Source organism: Wyeomyia smithii, chromosome 2 (genome assembly GCF_029784165.1).
Source record: "Wyeomyia smithii strain HCP4-BCI-WySm-NY-G18 chromosome 2, ASM2978416v1, whole genome shotgun sequence".
NCBI classification, from domain to species: Eukaryota; Metazoa; Arthropoda; class Insecta; order Diptera; family Culicidae; genus Wyeomyia; species Wyeomyia smithii.
Window position 1 is genome coordinate 175,129,221 of NC_073695.1, and position 19,497 is coordinate 175,148,717.

General features: G+C 37.3%; 1 protein-coding gene across 2 annotated transcripts; it reads left to right on the forward strand.

The window, feature by feature from the left end:
- The first annotated feature begins 1,271 nt into the window (after nt 1–1,271).
- LOC129725245 (O-acyltransferase like protein-like) lies at nt 1,272–18,710 on the forward strand. 2 transcript variants are annotated; one of them, XM_055680816.1, is made up of 11 exons: nt 1,272–1,455; nt 7,971–8,122; nt 16,239–16,485; nt 16,552–16,647; nt 16,707–17,070; nt 17,132–17,288; nt 17,346–17,425; nt 17,512–17,625; nt 17,681–17,831; nt 17,892–18,221; nt 18,286–18,709. In XM_055680816.1, the coding sequence occupies exons 1-11, from the start codon at nt 1,278–1,280 to the stop codon at nt 18,415–18,417; spliced, it is 2,001 nt and encodes a 666-aa protein (XP_055536791.1). In that variant the 5' UTR covers nt 1,272–1,277; the 3' UTR covers nt 18,418–18,709. The 2 variants fall into 2 exon arrangements, with proteins under 2 accessions (XP_055536791.1, XP_055536792.1); XM_055680817.1 differs by having other exon boundaries at nt 1,390–1,523; nt 18,286–18,710.
- The last annotated feature ends 787 nt before the right edge of the window (nt 18,711–19,497 follow it).

Sequence of the window (19,497 nt, forward strand, 5' to 3'; positions counted from 1 at the left end):
TGCCAATATTGACGTTTAAAAACTAAAACTTCGTTTATTTCAAAACACCCCCATTTTATTTTAAATCCGATGTCACCAATGTGTTCAGCGGAACCAGGTTTTTGCTGGAGAACCATGGACAAATTAAGAAAAACGTGTATTTTCCTAAATAATTATAATTTTTCGAGCTTAAATTAGAAATAACTCGAAAACCGATGCCTTTAAAATGTTAACTACCAAGAGCTTTTTGATTCAAAACGACTCTTTACATCTTTTGAAATCATCAGAATACAAATATTTTAAAAAATGTTTGCATTAGAATTTTTATAAAAAAATTAATCTACCATAAAAAATTATTTTTAATTTCTCCATCCTGGACTTTTTTTTTGAAAGTTGCGTATTAACGTAAAGTTTCTTTAAAAAAAATAAAAAAAATTCAACTCTTTTTTTTAAATTGAAATTTAATGTATATTTTAATTTTTTTTTGGTCAAAAAAGTTTTTTTTCGTGCAGTGTATATTTTTTTTATGATGCATGTTCAATTCCCTACAACTCATTCTCAGACAGTTTTTCTATACAACCAACGATTTCTGGGCTACGATGCTTCGAATAAAACCTATGCCAAAAGGCATACGCCTTTTCAGAATGTAACTCATGGGTGTAAAAAATCTCTCCATCTGTGAAAAATGCTCAGTTTGCTAAGCCAAATACGTGTGCAAAGTTTCATTCAAATAATAATTGGTCGATTAAATTTTCGCGTATTTCTAGGTCATTTGAAATGGTTTTGTTCTATATATACCTAGTATTTATAATGAAGACGTTTAACAGAGGTCAAGTAATTGGCAGTCGCAGTGAAACGAAGTAAAAAATAAGAACAAAATACCGCAGCAAAGTAAACAACATTCAAGGGTAAACAACATTCAAGAGTGAATATTCAAGTTTTAAAATTTCGTTGTACCTTCGAATGAACGGATCAATATAAATCGTTCACAGTTTATATGAACTGATATGCTACCTCATGTATTATTCCATTGTTCCATTGACTTTCATGAGAACAGAACAAAAACGAAGCCAAGTATTTCTTAAATTATATTATGAGGTTTAAATTTTTTTTCGTTCCCCATTTCAATCTAATCCAGACATTATATGCTTTGAGATCCTTTGCGTAAATGATTAAATTGATCTCTTAGTCAATCCTTGAAAACAGTTGTGGAAACCAAGTGCAAACAAAATAGACGTGTCCATATAATCGCTAGAGTACTGCCACCATGTGGAATATTTGAACTTGAAACTGATCGCATGGTTAGTCAGGTGCGAGCTGCTTTCAAGAGAACACGCTTCAAGCTTCACGCGCGCGCACTGATAAGCGCCATAAGCAACGCCTACGGCGACATGGCGGAAACGCAATCCGTTTGGATCCTTGTAATTGTTTGGGTTTTGGTCATTACAGCGGAAGCTAGATGCACGGAACAAAGAAGTGAGTCTATTAACTAGACTATTTTCCGAAGAAATGTAATCTAAAGTGGTTGCCGAAGAAGATGGAAAGTATGACAGTGTTGAAATTAAGAAGTCGGATTTTAAAGTGCTAATTGTGTTAACTGCAAAAGTTCCCGATAAATATTTTGGCCATGAAAATTGACGGTTATGACGAAAAAACTCTTCATGAACGATTTTTTTTAGAAAATGTTTCTCGAATCAAAGTGAAAAGATGTTTTCGATTTTGAGACCTGTAAAAAAAATTTCTAGTGACTCCGATTATTTTTTACTGAAAAAATAGGCAAGAACATTAGGTTGGAAGAATTTTTGTTTGCTGTTTTCTTGGCTAAAACAAACGAAACCGGCTAATTGCATTCAAAAAAATCACAAAATACGCTCGCTCAAAACATTACTCGACGTTTAGTTGTGATTTTGGCAATTGATAAATGGTCGGCGTGCGACCAGACCGAACCAAGCGCCATTTTTTTGAAAATTGAGTTTTTAACACTAGTGGATGTTAAAATTGATAATCTATCTTTCACGAAGAAACGAAGTCATTTGAACAGTTTATAATGGTATTATAACAAAATTTTTCTGCAGCAGCTTGCAGGAAGCATACGGGTTGAGTAAACTTTGATCGCCGATTACTCGAGATAATGTTTTTGGCGCTTGGTTCGGTCTGGTCGCACGCCGACCAAATCAATGATGGCAACTTTGGTCACGGATTTCTTTCAAACACGTTCGTTTTAGGTCTAGGTCAAGGTTTCAAGGATATATTTCCTCGTCCTCAGGACAACTATGGTTAACAGTTTACAATTTACTTAATTAGTCACATGAGTCAAATTATTACATACAATAACTTACAAACAATACAAACGAGTTCTCTTCAAATGGTGGTGCGAAATTCTAATCGAATTTTACAGAGCTACACTGTGAATGTACAGAATGCAAAAATTAATTTGTGACTTTCCAATTTGAAAAATAAACGGCTGATTCTCGAACTTACACACTATCATCAAACCAGATCACTCACAATTCAAACCGCCAGGGTATCACAACGGGTCACAACTTTGATCAAAATTGTGCACCATCAACTCGTTTGTATTGTTTGTACGTTGTTGAACGTAATAAATTAACTCCTGTGATTAATTAAGTAAATTGTAAACTGTTAACCGTAGTTACCCTGAAAACGAGGAAATATATTCTAGGAACGTTGGCTTAGACATGAAATAAACGTGTTTAAAAGAAACCCTTGACCCCTTTTCTGACAAGTAGGTTTAAATCCCTACGAGCGATAAGTTCTAATTGCGAAAGCAAACAAATACTAACAATTAAAATTACAAATTTTTAACTGTGTTGAGAAGTCACCATTTGTGATTGGACACACATACTCATTACTTACTAATATTTATCATAAATACTTGAGCTACTAACAAATCCCCCCCTTGAAAAAAAGAAACCCTTGACAAAAATGGCCAACATTGAACCCATTATTTTGTTGTAATAATATCAAGTCAATCGATTGGAACAACAAAGGGGAGAACTCAGATAGTAACAAATAAGTTTAGTAAAGCGGGCAATTTATGTAGTTTTGCGGGAATGCGAAGATGAACGGGAATAGAAGGTGTGACTAGAATTAGAAAAAAATTTCCTTCGTCCAGACGAGATTAGAATTTTTTTTTCTAATTCTAGTCACACCTTCTATTCCCGTTCATCTTCGCATTCCCGCGAAACTACATACATTGCCCGCTTTACTAAACTTAAAATGTAAGTCAATATGACAAAAAATGAAATTAGTTCGTAAACAAATAAGTTAATCTAATGAAGATATTTTTGAGCTATGAAAAGATATCAGTTCAGGCTGCGCTACTTATTCTTGTTTTCTATTTTTTTAGCAATACTCATAAAAAATATAAAACACAATTCTACACTTACAAATTTATGAAATTTTCATAGAAAATCGTATCTAAAAATATAAAACACAATTCTACACTTACAAATTTATGAAATTTTCATAGAAAATCGTATCTGTCGTTCCGTGTTGTTTCTGCAATCTTTTGTGGAGTACAAACAATTTGCTGTGAAAATAATTACACAATTTGTAACTAATACAACTTACTTCTAACCGCAAATTGCCTTTAATTTTAAAATTTTGTTGAATTTTGTGCTCGTTTTTTGTCTTTGTTTTCATGATAAAACGATTTAGTGTGAGAGAATTAGAAATATACTTCCGGACTTTCGGAATTCTTTTGAGATAATTTACTAACATTAGAACTATTATGAGAAACTTATTAACAGTTGCAAAACCATCGTGAAAAGCTCGTAACCCGGGTTAATCAAACTAATAGGGCGATAATTATTCAGGATCATCGCATTATTCCTTTTTGATATCAATAAAAGCTTTGATCTTACAGTTGTGAGTAAAAATATTCTTCAGAATTTTTGAATCTTCAAATCATCGAACAAGTTTCAACGATTTATTCCCTTTATTTCTTTTCTTTTTTTATTCATATTCCAGTCTGTTAGTCCACCGAGCCTCCTGTTTTTTCTGTTCTTTTGCTATCATCAACCCCACATTCACTGCTCAAAATAAAAATAATTTATTTCTTGTTCTACTGGTAATAATATTCTTGCTAACGTAATCGTGAAATTCGTAATCGTAAAATTATGATGCGAAGTATGAACCAATACGGATGGCATTACCAAATAATAACGAGCGTTATTAAGTCTTAAACTCACTTTCTACAAACTTATAAAAGGTCATCGCGAAATGTTGAAATGTAACAGGACTGGTGAACGTATACGGAAGTCTTAACAGTTAGAAACTAGTTTTTTTTTGTGCAATAAATATTGCTTTATTAATTTGTCAATCATTCTTCGATCATTTCGGCTCGCTTTGATGTTTTTTAAGCGTATATTTGAGATGCTGATATAAACAAACGACATCTTACTATCGAGTAGTGTATGAATGATATGTTTTGTGCCTGCTTTCTAGAAAAAATTTGAAACGCAAACACAGGCTAATTCAGTGAGTGTGTCTATGACGCACGGGGTAGTGACAAAGATTTTACTGATTCGTTAATTAATGTAATTAATAGCAACGGTAAGCCTTATTATTTTTTCGTTAGTTATGCTCGAAAAAATAACAGAATATTGCCAGTTTTTTTTTTTTCAAAATTGTTCCAGTTAATCAATCACTAGCAGAAATAACGATTTTGGAACGAAAATTTCAACAGCTAACAGCTAAGATAACGTACACGTTAAAAATGTACTCACTTACTTTTCTGGTAAAACATCTCTCAAGGTTCAACCTACGTCACAATGTTACACCAACGCACTCGGTCCATGGCAGCTTATCTCCAGTTTTTTGAGCTTCCTACATTTCCGAGATCTTGCTCCACTTGGTCCAACCATCTAGCTCATTGTGCGCCTTTTCGTCTTGTACCGGCTGGATTCGAGATAAACACAGTGTTTGCGGGATTGTTGTCCGGCATTCTTACAACATGTTCCTCCCATTTTACCCTTATACAGTTTCAGCGGCTTTCTGGGATACTGGGCTCGCCATAGAGTTGTGTCAGTTCGTGGTTCATTCTTCGCCTCCATACGCCATCCTCCATACTCCACCGAAGATGGTCCTTAGCATTCGTCGTTCAAAAACGGCTAGTGCTTGCAAGTCCTCCTCGAGCACTGTCCATGTCTTATGCCCGTAAAGGACTACCGGTCTTATAAGCGTCTTGTACATGGTACCGGGAAGAAGTTTGTTAGACCCTAACGTCTTGTGAAGTCCGTAGTAGACACAACTTCCAGCTACAATTTGTCTGCGGATTTCTCTGCTGCAACTGTTGACTGACGTTACCAATGATTCGAGGAACACAAATTCGTTATTCACCGCCAACTCATCTGTGTCGATCACTACGCTACTGCCTTTGCGAGCCCTATCAAGGTCGGTTTCTCCTGCTAGCAGATAATTCTTCGACGTATTCACCTTTAATCCAACCTTTTCTGCTTCTCGTTTCAACTACTTCTACTGTTCAGTAACCGCCTAGAACGTCCTTCCGACAAGGTCCACATCTTCAACAAAGTAGATGAACTGGCTGCATTTATTAAAGATCGTGCCCCGCGTGGCCGCAAGGCCGCAAGTTTTATAATACCTTCAAGCGCAATGTTGCACAGGAGGCAGAAAAGACCGTCGCCTTGTCGAAGTCCCTTGTGTGCTTCAAACGGGCTTGGTAATGCCCCCGAAATCTTCACACAGTACTGTACACCATCCATCATGGCCTGAAGGAGTCTTGTTACTTTCGCAGGGTAGCCATTTCGTCCATAACTTTCCATAGCTCTACACGGTCGATAGTGTCATAAGCGATCGATCGATAAGAAATCGATGAATAGGTGGTGCGTGGAGACTTGGTATTTGCGACACTCCTGGAGGATCTGCAGCATCGTAAAAAATTGGTCCGTTGTCGATCGTCCATGTATAAAACCGGTTCGGTAACTTCCCACAAAGTCACAAAATCGTTCCTCCTACCGACTTGGTCCTACCGATCACCTCACGTTCATCCGTCAAGATTACTACAACTTTATCCCGGCAAATTTCTGCTCGCGGCACGAAGCCTGCGCGGGATGCGTTTAGCTCCTTGAAGAATCTACGTGTTCAGCTCTCTCAGGTTGCACTTTTTGTCTCGGAAAAGATGGGTCTGCTGTCTTCGTTTGTGTTTACATCGACTCATGTAATGACGGGTCCCTTGTAGCAGCATCAATGCGCTGCGTTCTTCTCATCTAGAATCGTTTGACACTCCTCGTCGAACCAGCCGTTACGTCAGTTCCTCTCGACGAATCCAATCCTCCAGAGGGGTTTTCGGGAAGCTCTCCCCATCCGACAACGCTGCCTCGAGGCTTTGCGCGTTTTCAGTAGGGACTTTGGGGAGTTTAAGTCGCTCCAGATCACAGCGTGGTGGGTGACGGTAGCGGATGTTGTTGACAACCGAAAGTTTTGGGCGCATTCTGACCATCAGTAGATAGTGGTCAGAATCGACGTTTGTGCCACGACAGGTTCGGATTATCTCAGAGAAGTGCTTTCCGACAATCAAAACGTGATCGATTTGTGTTGGAGTCTGTTATGGTGATCTCCAGGTGTATGTGAGGCTATGCTGGAAATAGGTACTACGTGCGTCCATGTTCTGGGAAGCAGCGGGGTCAAAGTTTTCGTTCGTGAGCCGCTGTGCACTGAACTTTCCTAAAACCGTTCTGAATTCTTCCCTCTGACCTGAGCGTTGAGATATCCGATAACCATTTTGACATCATGTTTTGGACAACTATCGTATGCACGCTCCTCCAGTTGCGCGTCAAAGGCGTTCCTATGTACGTTAATGATGCTAACGTTGAAAAAACGGTTTAAAATGTATTATTGCAAAAAAAACTTGATGGCAGTGAAAAGTCCATAATAGCCCTGCATATCATAAGAAGCCCTGCACAACGGTACAATTAAGTATATTACAGAGCTTAACAGTCTGCAGAACATCAAGAACTAATGAGAAAACTCCAGAAAGATTGGAAGAGACATATTAATTCCAGTAACGCATATTCACATATCACGTGATATGATGAGCTCGTCGCAGGTTGATAGAATTCAGCAATCCTAGAAGATCATTCCAAAATAAAAAATTTTTTTTAGGTATTTTCTTTCTTTTATATTTTTACGCCAACATTTTTTTGGCATTTTGAGCTAACTCAAAACTCAATGTTGTTTATGTCTGGTGAAAAATATGTGAAAGATTGATCATTTTTCACGAGAAAATTATCCTGAAAGGAAACACTGATCATGTTTTCACATGAGCAGAAATAGTAAAATTGTTTTTTCCAACCCTTTTTTTAAATATCCAAAATTCGACACAATTTTTGTACTGAAGTAAAATTAGAAAAACTGGCTAGAAGTGAAACTAATGATTTATTCATCACTTGCTTTTTTACGTAGCATTACGTCTTACAGCGGCAGCATTATGGAATATGTAGGGGTGCAAATCGAAGTACCGAAAACATCGAGAGCGTGTCAAAAGTTGTCCATTTCTAAATGCTCATGACTCTTCCATTTGAATCTCTTTGGGACCGCGGTCGTGTCTCATACACAACTTTTCAACGTTTTCATTAATCAAAATTTTGATGCTTGCAGAATTTTTGTCTTTTGAAGAAAGTGCACAAAACCCCATTGAATTTGAGCTGCAATCAAACATACGTTTTCAAATAAACATAAGAAACAACCAATCTTGTGCAACATGGTCCGGTGTATTTAAAAAGATTGATCTTTTTTAACCAAGAAACTTTGAAGGTCATACTCTCGCTACAGCTTTAAAATATCCCTGTTGTGTGAGAACCTAACCAAACAATGTAATTCAATTTGTTCTAACCAAATATAAACCCACACCCGTAATTATGTTGGTCAAATATTTGAAAAAAATCAAATAGACAGAAATGACGTACAAGTTGTTTGACAAACATTGTTTCATTTCTTCCAATTTGCAGGAAGTGTCGAGCCGTGGAGGCATTTTCCCAAGCTCTACGATTATGATGACTTCGACGAGTGCAAACGTGCGAACCCAGACAAGTACCAGTACTGCGTTGTGAAGGCACACCTCGAAGAGAACGCAAGCTCGCAGTTGTGGCGAGAAATTAACGTGAGTACCTAAAGCATCTTCCGTACTGTGTACGGAAGTACGGTGTATATTTTAATTAACTTTATTGCAATTAAAAAAGAACGTATTTCAATTGAAAATTTTGAATACAAACAAATTTATAACAGATGCAATTTTGAGGATTCCAATTTCATGGATACTTTAACATTATTATAGACAACCTTGAATCCTTATTTACTTTATTGTTCATGTATGCTACACTCTCAAACGACTCTCGTTATCGGAAATCCCGACACCAATGTAGATTCTTTAGTTAACACCTAGGTGATCATTGCACTTGGTTACATTGAGATTTTGCTATGGTAAACGGCAATGCCACGTGAGGGAAATTACTCCTTTTGAGACGCAAAACTTATATTTAGCTCCACACGAACATGCTCAAAGTCAATATGATAAATTTAGTTTAACCCGCACCTTGAACGCGTGCAACTTCATCAGAATTATTTCTTGCAGATTACGAGGGATGTAGTTACTCAGTATAGCATGATTTCTGCAAACAACTTTACTATCTTACTCAGTAACCGAAAAAATAGGCAAATATTTGTATCGTGTACCTAATATCATTCTTGGTTGGTTAGTTCACTACTGAGCAAATAGTTGCCTTATTTGAATTAACTTAATTACCTTAAAGTCAGGTTAACTTAGGTCGGGACCACTATTTTAAAATAAAAATCATCTCTACGGCATAATTAAGTAGGTATACGAATGCTTTAAAACTGACTTACTTTGAGTCGTACTGAACTGATTATTTAGCATTCTATCGTTTCTTTCTGGTTTGTCTCGGTATTTTATCGGAACCGCGAAATAACGTTCCAATTAATCAACCAAAATTCTAACACGGAATCCTACTCTCTAATCAATGGTGATACCAACTCCAACTAGATTTGCTTCGCAGTTTTTTTTTTGTGCAATGGAATAGCAAATATATTTGATAAAAATGTTCTGAGCGAATATTTGCTATAGTGTAAAAGTATAGCGTATATATTGACCCAAGGAAATTTTTTTTCCAAAATAGTCCGTACCAAATATAGTAAGTATTTGCCTCGTCTAATGCCTGCCTAACACTCAGTTTCCTCTTCAACAAACTAAAAGAGTTGGACAGCTCAGTTTGTAATGAGATTTGTTCCACTGAAGGAAATTACATTATTTGTAAACATTTTCAAACCTTTTAAAATTAATTTATTAATAATAACTATTGATAATTATAATTTATTTATTTATTTCGTCAAGCAAATGTAGACTACAGTTATAATAAAACAATGTTTTCTTATATTCTATACATTATTTCCAGTCGTTTTTTGATTTGATTTCTGCCCATGGTGATGTGGATATTTTTGCAGTGCTGATTATAGTGACGCATCATGCGATTTATTGGGCCATTTTCTGAGTAGTTAGTTCTGTGAGAGTTTTCCGAAAATATTTTATGATTTCTTGATTGACGACTGGGTGCATGAAAATTGAAAATTTAGTTGCGATAATAATTTAGAAGACTGCACGCGTTGAGAAATAATGTCATTGATAAAGTAAAGCATTGAAAGTTCGCGGCGTTCTTCAAGTGCTTGTGTGTCTATAAGCATGCAGCGTGCTTCATATGATGGTAAGGGAAATGCTGTCCAATTTAGCTTACGAAGCGCTTACAAAAGAAATTGTTTTTGGAAAGATTCAATGCGTTCTTCATGTGTTACAATATAGGGATTCCATACAATGCTACAGTATTTCAGAATTGGTCGGACGTATGTAATATACTAGCCAACACCCGGCCCGCGTTGCTGCGCCTCTTAGCCTATGACCACAATTATATGTCTCTCAAAAGAGCCATAATTTCAAACATACAAAAACATTACCATGCAGTACAAAAACGCGTTTGAATTTACACTTCTTTACATGCACATAAAGAGAACATTGAAAACCAAATCGTTATGTGGTAGAAACCAATTTTTCGGAAATTTTGGCATATTTGTTTGGCCAGGGATAGATCCAGCAATGTCTTAATCTTTAATCAAGCAGCACGTGAAAAAGGATTAAGGTGCCAAATATAAACAAATAGAAATCAATTCTTTCGATTCAAAATAATTTAAGAAATATTTTTGTTTTACAAATAAGAAAGGTATCCAGTCGTTTTAATAACTACCTTCACCTGTTTGTGTTGGGTGGTAAATAACTATAACTAACATTATAAAATAAACTTTAAAAGGCCTAGTAAAATAAATGTTGGGGCCTTTATTTCAGATTCATCTAAATCAATAGTATCCGTAAAAGTCATAAATTTTAATTTGAATGAGGTATTATCTTGTAATGTTGTTTGCAAAGTCACGACCGCATATTTGACGTATAACTACATAAGACTTACATGGCTTGCGTTATTGCATGTTAGAACGATCGCAAGGGATAAGGTCGAGTTTACTGCTTACTGCTCCTTTTCAATAATTCTTTGAATGATAGTCGATAAGATTATGATGGATTATCTTGTATCAAAACGTTTATGTCAATAAGTTCCGCTATTCATTGCTGGCTGTTGTCTAGAAACCGGAAATTGCCAAAGTATTTGGTCATTTTAGAAAACCGGATATCGCAATTTTGGATTTGAAAAAGGCGCCTGGATTTGATTTCCGATCTCTGGTTATCATAGCGATTTCGGAATGATCTTTTTGGCTATTTTCCAGTAATTCGACGTTGCGATTCCAGATTTTAAGTTGTCACTGCGGATTGAAAAATGTCGTCAAGGGTCGATTTTTTGTATATGTCGATCATTTCGATTTCTGGCAACCGGAAGTCACCATCTTGGATTTCAAAAGAACGTCTTGAGTTGATTTCTGATCCCTTGGCGGGTTGTATATCTAAATAGCAAATGCATATGATTTCCGGTCTCTGAGCATCATCTCGGTTATGGAATCACAATTTTACCTGTTTTTCAACAAATCGGAAGTTGCCACTTAAAACTTAAAAATGGCGTCTGGGACGATTTTTGGTCTGTTCATCACCTCGATTACAGAAATGTCTATATTTGGTCATTTTCGGTAACCGGAAGTCGCCATCTTGTATTTCCAAATAGCGTCTGGATTTGAATTCCGGTCTTTGGGCATCATCTCGGCTATGGAATGACTATTTTGAGCTATTTTCCAGCAACCGGAAGTTTCAACCTCGAATTTCAAAATAGCGTCTGTGGACGGGTTTTGGTCTATGTGCATCATCTCGATTACAGAAATGCCAATTTTGGGTGGTATTTGGTCATTTTCGGAAACCGGAAGTCATCATCTTGGGTTTAAAAATAGTATCTAGAGTTGATTTCAGGTCTCTGGACATTATCATTTCCGGCTGGTTTTTTGTAAACTGGAAATCGACTCTATGAATTTTAAAAGGGTGTCTGTAACCGTTTCAATCTCTGGGTATTATTTTGGTTTCATGACAAACCATAATAGTCAGTTTTTGATAATTTTCTGATACCGGATGTCGCCATCTTGGATTTTAAAATGGCCTCTAGATTTGATTTCCAGCTTCGGCACTGTTCTGGATTAGGAAATATTATATTGGGTGGTATTGGACCGTTTTGGAACGTTTTCCAGGAACCAGAGAGTGGTATCTTGAACATGTCTCGACATTTGTAATAGCTTAATAGTTCCCGTCATGATATTACAACTTTGCCGCATATTGATGGAGGCGTAAGTAGTTTCCCAATCCACTGTTACGAAAACAAAGATAATCTGTTGGAAACCAACATCATGAAAACACCCTTGAAACTTGAAACACCTTGCAATCAAATTAAATGATGATGAAAATAACTATCTTTGCAAAACAAAACATTCAAATTGATGAACTATTAGACGATAATAAAGGTTGTTGCAATAAGCCCCCCTCCCCCGACTCTTAAACTACGACCACGAGATACAGAAAAGTCAAAATCACGGGATTCGTTTTCGTACAGAACAACACAATGATCATTCTTGGTGTTTAGAAGTGTTTATGTTTGGCGTTTAAGAGTTTACAATGAACAAATTTGTAGTTGCTACCCCCTCATATCCGCTTCATCCCTTCCTGTATGAGATAAACATAATTTAAAGTTTTTGAAACATATACGCTACTTTACGGCCTGTATTTACCGAATTAAATAACAATCGGTTAAGCGGTTTGAAAATTTGCAAAAGTACATCTCAGACTAAAACATATATAGAGTATAAGTTTGCACGGTTATCGGGAAGGATGTTTTCACGGGCATAAACCATCAATCTACCCCCCCCTTGCCTACGCTTATGAGATAGAGCAAAACTAATATTTTAGTGTTACTCCCCGTACTCGAAAACCCCTATGCACAAATTTTCACGGTAATCAGTTCAAGAGTTTATGAGTCTATAGGGAACAGACAGACAGACAGGCAGACATACGCATTTATAGATATAGATATCTATTAAATTATTGAAACATATATGCTACTACACGACCTATATTTACCGAATTAAATGATAATCGGTTGAGCGTTTTAAAAATTAAGTAGCAATATTCCCTCTCCCTTCTCCTTAACTACGCTACTGAGTATTGCAAAGTTTCAAATGACAAAGGTATGTTGCAAAACCAAGTCTCATATCCGAAAACACCTGTATATAAATATTCATGAAGAACTTTTTCATAATTTACAAATAATGAAATTCAATACACCCTCTCCTCACTACGCCACTGAGATCAATGTTATAGAATCATACCTACTTATAGAAATTGGCACGGTAATTGAGTTAGGTGTTGAGAAGTTTACAAATAACAAATTTACTCCCCTCTCTTGCCACGCTAATGGAACATACAAAATTCAAAGTCGTTGAGATACATCAGCTACTATAGATTCTACATACCGAATTTAATGCTGATCGGTCCACCAGTTTTGAAATCATCAAAGCTTTACATTATTGAAGGTCTAACATGACACAGGCAAGACTACATCTCAGACACAAAAACATTGTTGATATAAATTTGCACGCTTATCGGGGAGGAAGTTTTCAAGTTAATGAACCACAAATTCACCCCCCCCCCCCCCCCCCCCCCGAGTGACGTCAATGTTGAAATCCGTGAAAGATTCGTGCAATTTTGTGGCTAATTTATGAGAGCTGCATTTCTTTTTCGGTGGCGGAGCACGTTTCCCGCTAGCCCTTGCCTTGTCATAAGTGTGTGTGTGAGTAAGTGCAAGGTGAACAAGGAAAAGCGAGAGAAGTGCGAGTGCAGGATGACCGTTGCTCTTGCGTGCGGCACTTTCTCGCACTAGCATGATAGTTCCGAGAGGACGCGGGAATTGAAGGATAAGTATTAGTGTTGGTCAACCCGGTGGCATCACTGACGTTTACGTACAACATAAGTGAAGCCAGCATTAGCTGGATCACTGGATCAATTTTACATGCAATTTGACAGCTGATTCATCGAAACAAGAAAAAAAGCATTGTTCATACGTGCACACAGTGTCGGTGTTCAGCGGCAGTGTACTTAGGTGTTGTTTTCGGATGATATGTTTATTACACATAACGTCGAGAGGTTTACTTGATAAAACAAAAAATAAATGCGTTGCATTGTTATAGAATGTACACAACGTTTGCTCTTGCCGATTGCGAATGGCGGTGTTTCTTGCAGGTAGCTGGCAAACGTGCGATGACTTAAAGAATACCATCTCAATGTATGTGTAAAAGAGAAAGCGTATCAATGCCTGTGTGTTTCAAATTTACAAAGCTAAGCCAAGCTTTTTTTTAATATTTAAATTGATTCAAGCCGCATAACTCTCTACAACATATATTATGCTTTGCTCGTCACGCTTACACTGCTGTGTGAACAAACCTTCAAGAACATAAATGAGACTAGCGCCATTATCTTTCACGGCAGCTTCAGGAAACAAGACCGATGCCACCGGGTTGGTGTTGGTGACGTTCTGCCTGTGTTTGTTGTTTGATTTGCAAGGCAAAAGGGAACCAATGTTTTTTTTTTTGTTTTTTTCTCTGCTTTCATTTTGAGCAGTTTATACCCTTGTTTTATGATTTTTCTAGCTTTTGAGTAAATACTTAAACACATAGACAATTTTTAATTTAATTAAGTAGAAATCTTGTCGGTTAGCATGGCAAATAAATTTTGATTGCGATTATTTTGGCATTTCGCTGAATCTAATTGGTACTCGGTCTTGTTGGATATGCATATTTGCATTTTTTTTGAATTTTCTAGCTATGAATGTATGAAACTTTGCCAGTTTTTCATACTCAGTAGGTATCTTCGCTTCATTATTCAAGAAGTAAGTGGTAATCAACGCGAAATACCGTGTCTCCGCGTATGCGTCGGTTAGAGGGAATAGAGCGGTCGCGCATAACTTTCCGGGGTAAACGTGTTTCCGGCCCAGGTGAGCTTTGCTCGAATATGGATTTTCGGTGTGTTGTGACTTCCGAGGTGAACCAAACCATTTTTTCGCAGACTGTCCACCCGTAGGTTCTATTCCAGCACGCAGTGATTCGGAGTAGGTTCCGTTCGTTCGATAAATATCGTAAATAAATTATCGCGACAAAACATCGTAATTAATCGCCACCAAATATCGCAATTATTTGCAATTAATATCAGGATTAAACGCGACTCGTCTGTCAATGCACACATCCTTTTTTTTTTCTTTCTTTTTTCGTTCGTTTCAGACGGCGATGGCCAAGCAAATAGGCCGTTTTTGAAGTTCTCTTGCTGACCGCTTGAAGTATGTGTTGAGGGCCTATATATTTACTTTTTTCTTGTTTTTGGGTAATGCATATATGGTTGCTTCGTAACATTGTGTAGTCAGCTGAGATAAATCAATGAGAGATACGTTTCGGTAGTTGCATAATGACTTCATAAACAGATTTTCGAATATTTGAGTCTGTCTTGATTAGGTTATAGGTCCGGTATCCTTGCGTGCGCTTTATTTTTGCGGTGTTGCGTCATCAACCGGAATGGGTTCGGATCGCGTTATGATTTCCGTAAAAGATGTAATGGACTCGTACGCGCGATATTTGGTATTATGAACCCGGTATTAGAACTCAGCGCATCGTTTATCAAAACGAAATCTGCTGCAAACCTTACCCTTTTCTCCAACATCCCAGTGATTTCTCGTGGAAGTGCAGAGGTGTTCTCGGCTTCCAATAAAGCGAGTATCACGTCAACATATTCCTATACACACTCCTTCTTTGACCTGCATTCGGATGCGGCCGGCGCTGGTATTGCCTAATATAAAGATTAAGGTCACCAGTTTGTACACATTGAGGATGAATGTTAATCCCAAGCATCATCTATTGGTTCTCTGTGTAATTACAGCTGATCTGGCAATAACGGAGTAGCAACCGCGGGCGGTCAATCATGCTCATGCTCATGCTCAATTGAGTTCTTAGGGCAAGACTTGATTTGATGTTCGATTTTACGGTTATGTTCTTCATGTGCAATTTTAATGGCTGCGTCAAGTTGACAGCAAATTTCTTGGTAATTTCGAAGATTTTCGCTATTGTTGTCTTTTTTGTATATTTTATGTGCTTTTTGTTTTCAATTTTTAGGTTCTTTAATTGTGGATTAAACCACACTGGAATTTGTTGGTGTTCGTTCGTCTTCTTACTTTTAGTGATACATTTTCTGATATAATTTGATTAATTATTTCATAAAATTTCGTTGACATTTCCTTCCTTACAAATTATACTACGCCAATTTATTATGCGTAGTCTACGTTTGACTTGTTCGAAGTCAGTTTTGTGGTATTCCGGTACATCCTCGTTATTCATTACTGTTGAATATTCAATTGCTGTGTGAAATGCTTCATTTTTCCAGATGGGAGTCAATGGTGCATCTACACAGAAGTCTTCAGTGCAGTTTGTGAATAATTATAATACTTATGATTATAATAATAATTAACAACAACAACAATATCGCACGCTAGTCTGGAGGGCTAATAGCGGTCTCGATCAACTAGATTAGTTGAGAGTTACCAGTATCTGTTAAACTCAAATGCGTGACGTCACCGTGCGATGATTTGAAGTCCTTTTAATGATCAATAACGGAGATTCTGTGGTTTTTTGTAAAGAAAAATATTTGTTCTCCTAACTATGCTAAACTTTCCTTTTTTCTTTTCAACCACTAGCAATACTCCAATGACCCACGCCATTACCGTCGTGATATAATAGAACTGGGAATCTGTTTAGATCGCTGCACTTTAGTTAGTCTAGAAGAAGACGGGAGACACCACAGTACTGCTTCAACCAGAGATTCGAAATTTGCCAAAGAATGTGCCTCGGAACGAATCAAATTAAACTACGGTCTGAATTCTTCATCGCGAACATCGACCTGCGTCGGAGCGTCAAATAACATAGTAGATTCATCATCAACCAGTAAGCGAAATGACGGCATGAAACGATATCTTTTGTCACTCACATATTTTCAATTTTTCGTTTTAGTACTACCAGAAACACTATTCAATGCAATCATTGCAGCTATTGGTACACTAATCATCACAAGTACGATAATTGACGTTAAGAATTTACCATGCAAAGGTGAGCTTTTCTGAGACATTTGGCTGCATTCCGATTGTACCTTCTATTAATCTTGTTAGGCTCCAGACTGATCAAGTCCTTTTCGTTGTCCGAAAACTTGCGGAAGCTGGGAGCATTGAATTCGCGATCCCGCAATGATCTGCTCTTTCTGGATGGTGCCAGAGTTCTCACGATGATGGTTATTCTACTGTTGCACGCCAGCATTCCGCTGTTACGTTTTCCTCTAAAAAATCCAGAAAGTGTGGAACAGCAATTCGATATGGCGTGGTTTCCTGTTTTACTGGCTGGGAACACTTACGTGGTGCAGCAGTTTTTCTTCTTCGGCGGAGCAGTGCTTGCAGTTAATTTTACGGATCACATTCAAGCTAACAGCGATTTTAAGTTTTCTTATTTCGTGAACAGAGTCTTCAACCGGTTGTTTCGGTAATTGAAGCCAGAAATGTAATGAAAATTACATTTTAAAATATAGTCATATCTTTTGTAGAATCTTTCCAGTTTATGCACTAGTAGTCCTCTTCCAGGCATCCTGGTTTCAGCGATTGCAAAACGGTCCGATGGCTTTTCGCTACAAGGACTATTGCCGCGAAAATTGGTGGACAAATCTGCTGTTTGTAAACAATTATATTCGTCCTAGTGAACCGGTAAATTATATTGGCATTGTTAGGTGCGTTTTTTGCTAATTCATACTGCTTTCTTAGTGTGCACAATTTACTTGGTACATGGGAGCAGATTTTCAGCTGTTTCTTGTTGGAACAATAGTGATGATGGTTATTTGGAAGTGAGTGATTTATTTTGAATTTTGGTTGAGATTGCTTCAGAATAAACTACACATAAACGCCGTATAATTGTCTCATACAATTTTAGATACCCAAGGACGTTTTGGTTCATCATTCGAGCAATGATTGTCTTTGCGTTTGTGGTCCCAGCTGTGATTATCTACGTGTATAAGCTGGATGCTACTGTAATGGTTATAAATAGGTAACGTTTCCTTCACAACTCATCTGTCGCTGTAAATACAACCATTCTTTTACAGATATCTAACAAATGAAATCCGGAACCTTGATTTTTATACAAAAGTATACGTAACATTTGAAAGTAACGCAGGAAATTACTTTTTTGGGATGATCACAGGAATGATATACCAAAAATTAAACATTAAGAAAAAACAACTTGAGTCCATAAAGGTGTTCGAAACTATTCTGTAACAGTAAAGTAATACCCTAATGCTAGTTGTATCTTTTCAGCACTTCAAGCTTATGTTCCTGACAGTTGGAATATTCTTCATTACAATGATGGCTTTAACGATGGTTTTGCCTCGAGATCAGCTGCACTCGCGATCGCTTCCGACTGCAATCTACGGCTCTCTACTGAAAAGTTCCTGGGGCATACTGACCGCAATGCTTATGCTGTACCTCTGTTTCCAACCAGGGAGTCTTTTCGGTTGCCTTCTTCAGCATCCCATTATGCTAGTGGCAGCTAAACTCACATACTGCGCTTACGTTGCCCAATATAGTGTAATTTACACGATTTATCGGAATATCACGACTCCTTTGATGTACAATGGAATCAATCTGGTATTTTTACCCTCAACGTCTTTGCTTTTTCAGTACAAATATTAGCCGTTTTAATCTCTTCTAGGTCCTGTTTTCTTCCACGGTGCTATTTGTCACGTTATTGGTGGCCTTCCTACTGCATGTCTGCGTTGAAATGCCATTTATTACACTACTCAAACCGTTACTAGATTGGCGGCAGCGAAAAAAAGACCAATAAAATAGTAGGTGCCTGTTATTTTGCTAGCGTGAAAACAGTGTAACTAGAAAGGCGTTAACGATAAATGAAAAATGAGTAAAGTACAATCAAAGCAATGGCGCAAGGGTAAACAAGAATGAACACATTAGAATCGCAATTCAACAATTCTACTGCATAACTTGTGATCACTATATATAGTTACCTAAAATTTGATTTACCAGAATAATGTTATATTTAAGAAAAAGACTGTTATAATTATTATTGATGTGCCGTAAGGAAAATGGATAATTATAGAAATATGTTTTTAAGTAAAAGGTTTGTTTTCGTTCAAAAGTTTTATCGAGTTTTCCTGGATACATGCCTAGCTATCTATCAAAGAGCACTGACTAGAATTTGAGCTTGAGCTTGAGTTTGATGACCGCACATTTCGTAGTTGCTCCTCCGTGATTGATCTGAGCTAGTGAAGTTGCACAAGAAACCACCTATATGGCTACTTGGGATTAGTTTGCCATTTTCAGTGTACAACAATTCAGTAACTACCGCTTTGTATAGATCGATAACGGTACCGGCCACGTCCGTTAGGGTAAATAAACATGTTGTAAGAAAGAAAGGAAGTGTAACAGTCGTTGTTGTCGGAGACCGAGTTTACCTCTGCATCTCCACGACTGCAACGGATAGGTAGGGTTTGATCACCGTGGTAAGTTACGAGTCGAACAAAGTTGCGCGCGAAATTAACTCATTCAGGCTTCTTCCGTTCTCTTGATTTTTGCCCAAATTTCCTTTTCTACCTGCCAAACCCCTTGGAGAACTAGACTTTCTCTCACACAGAGTGAGTAATTATCCACATTTAGGCGTAGAGTATTTAAGTCACAGAGTTCCTTTTCACTCTTTATCATCACGTGTTAGGGATAAACCTTTATTTGCTCTCTCAGTTTAAGAGGGAGTAGTTTTCGTTAGCTTCTCCTTTACTAGAAGAGAAGTTGACCAAATATCAAAACATTTAGGTTCATATTGAAGCCACATCCTAACCGTTTTCGAATTTGATATTATAGGAAGATTCACAACTCACCATGGGTGCGTATTTTGCAGAAAGTTCGATTT

Coding starts and splice junctions, on each gene's coding strand:
- LOC129725245 (XM_055680816.1), top strand. CDS start 1,278: ATGGTTAGTCAGGTGCGAGCTGCTTTCAAGAGAACACGCTTCAAGCTT. Junction 16,486..16,551: donor AGTAGATTCATCATCAACCA/GTAAGCGAAATG, acceptor TTTTCGTTTTAG/TACTACCAGAAACACTATTC. Junction 17,832..17,891: donor AACAACTTGAGTCCATAAAG/GTGTTCGAAACT, acceptor GTATCTTTTCAG/CACTTCAAGCTTATGTTCCT.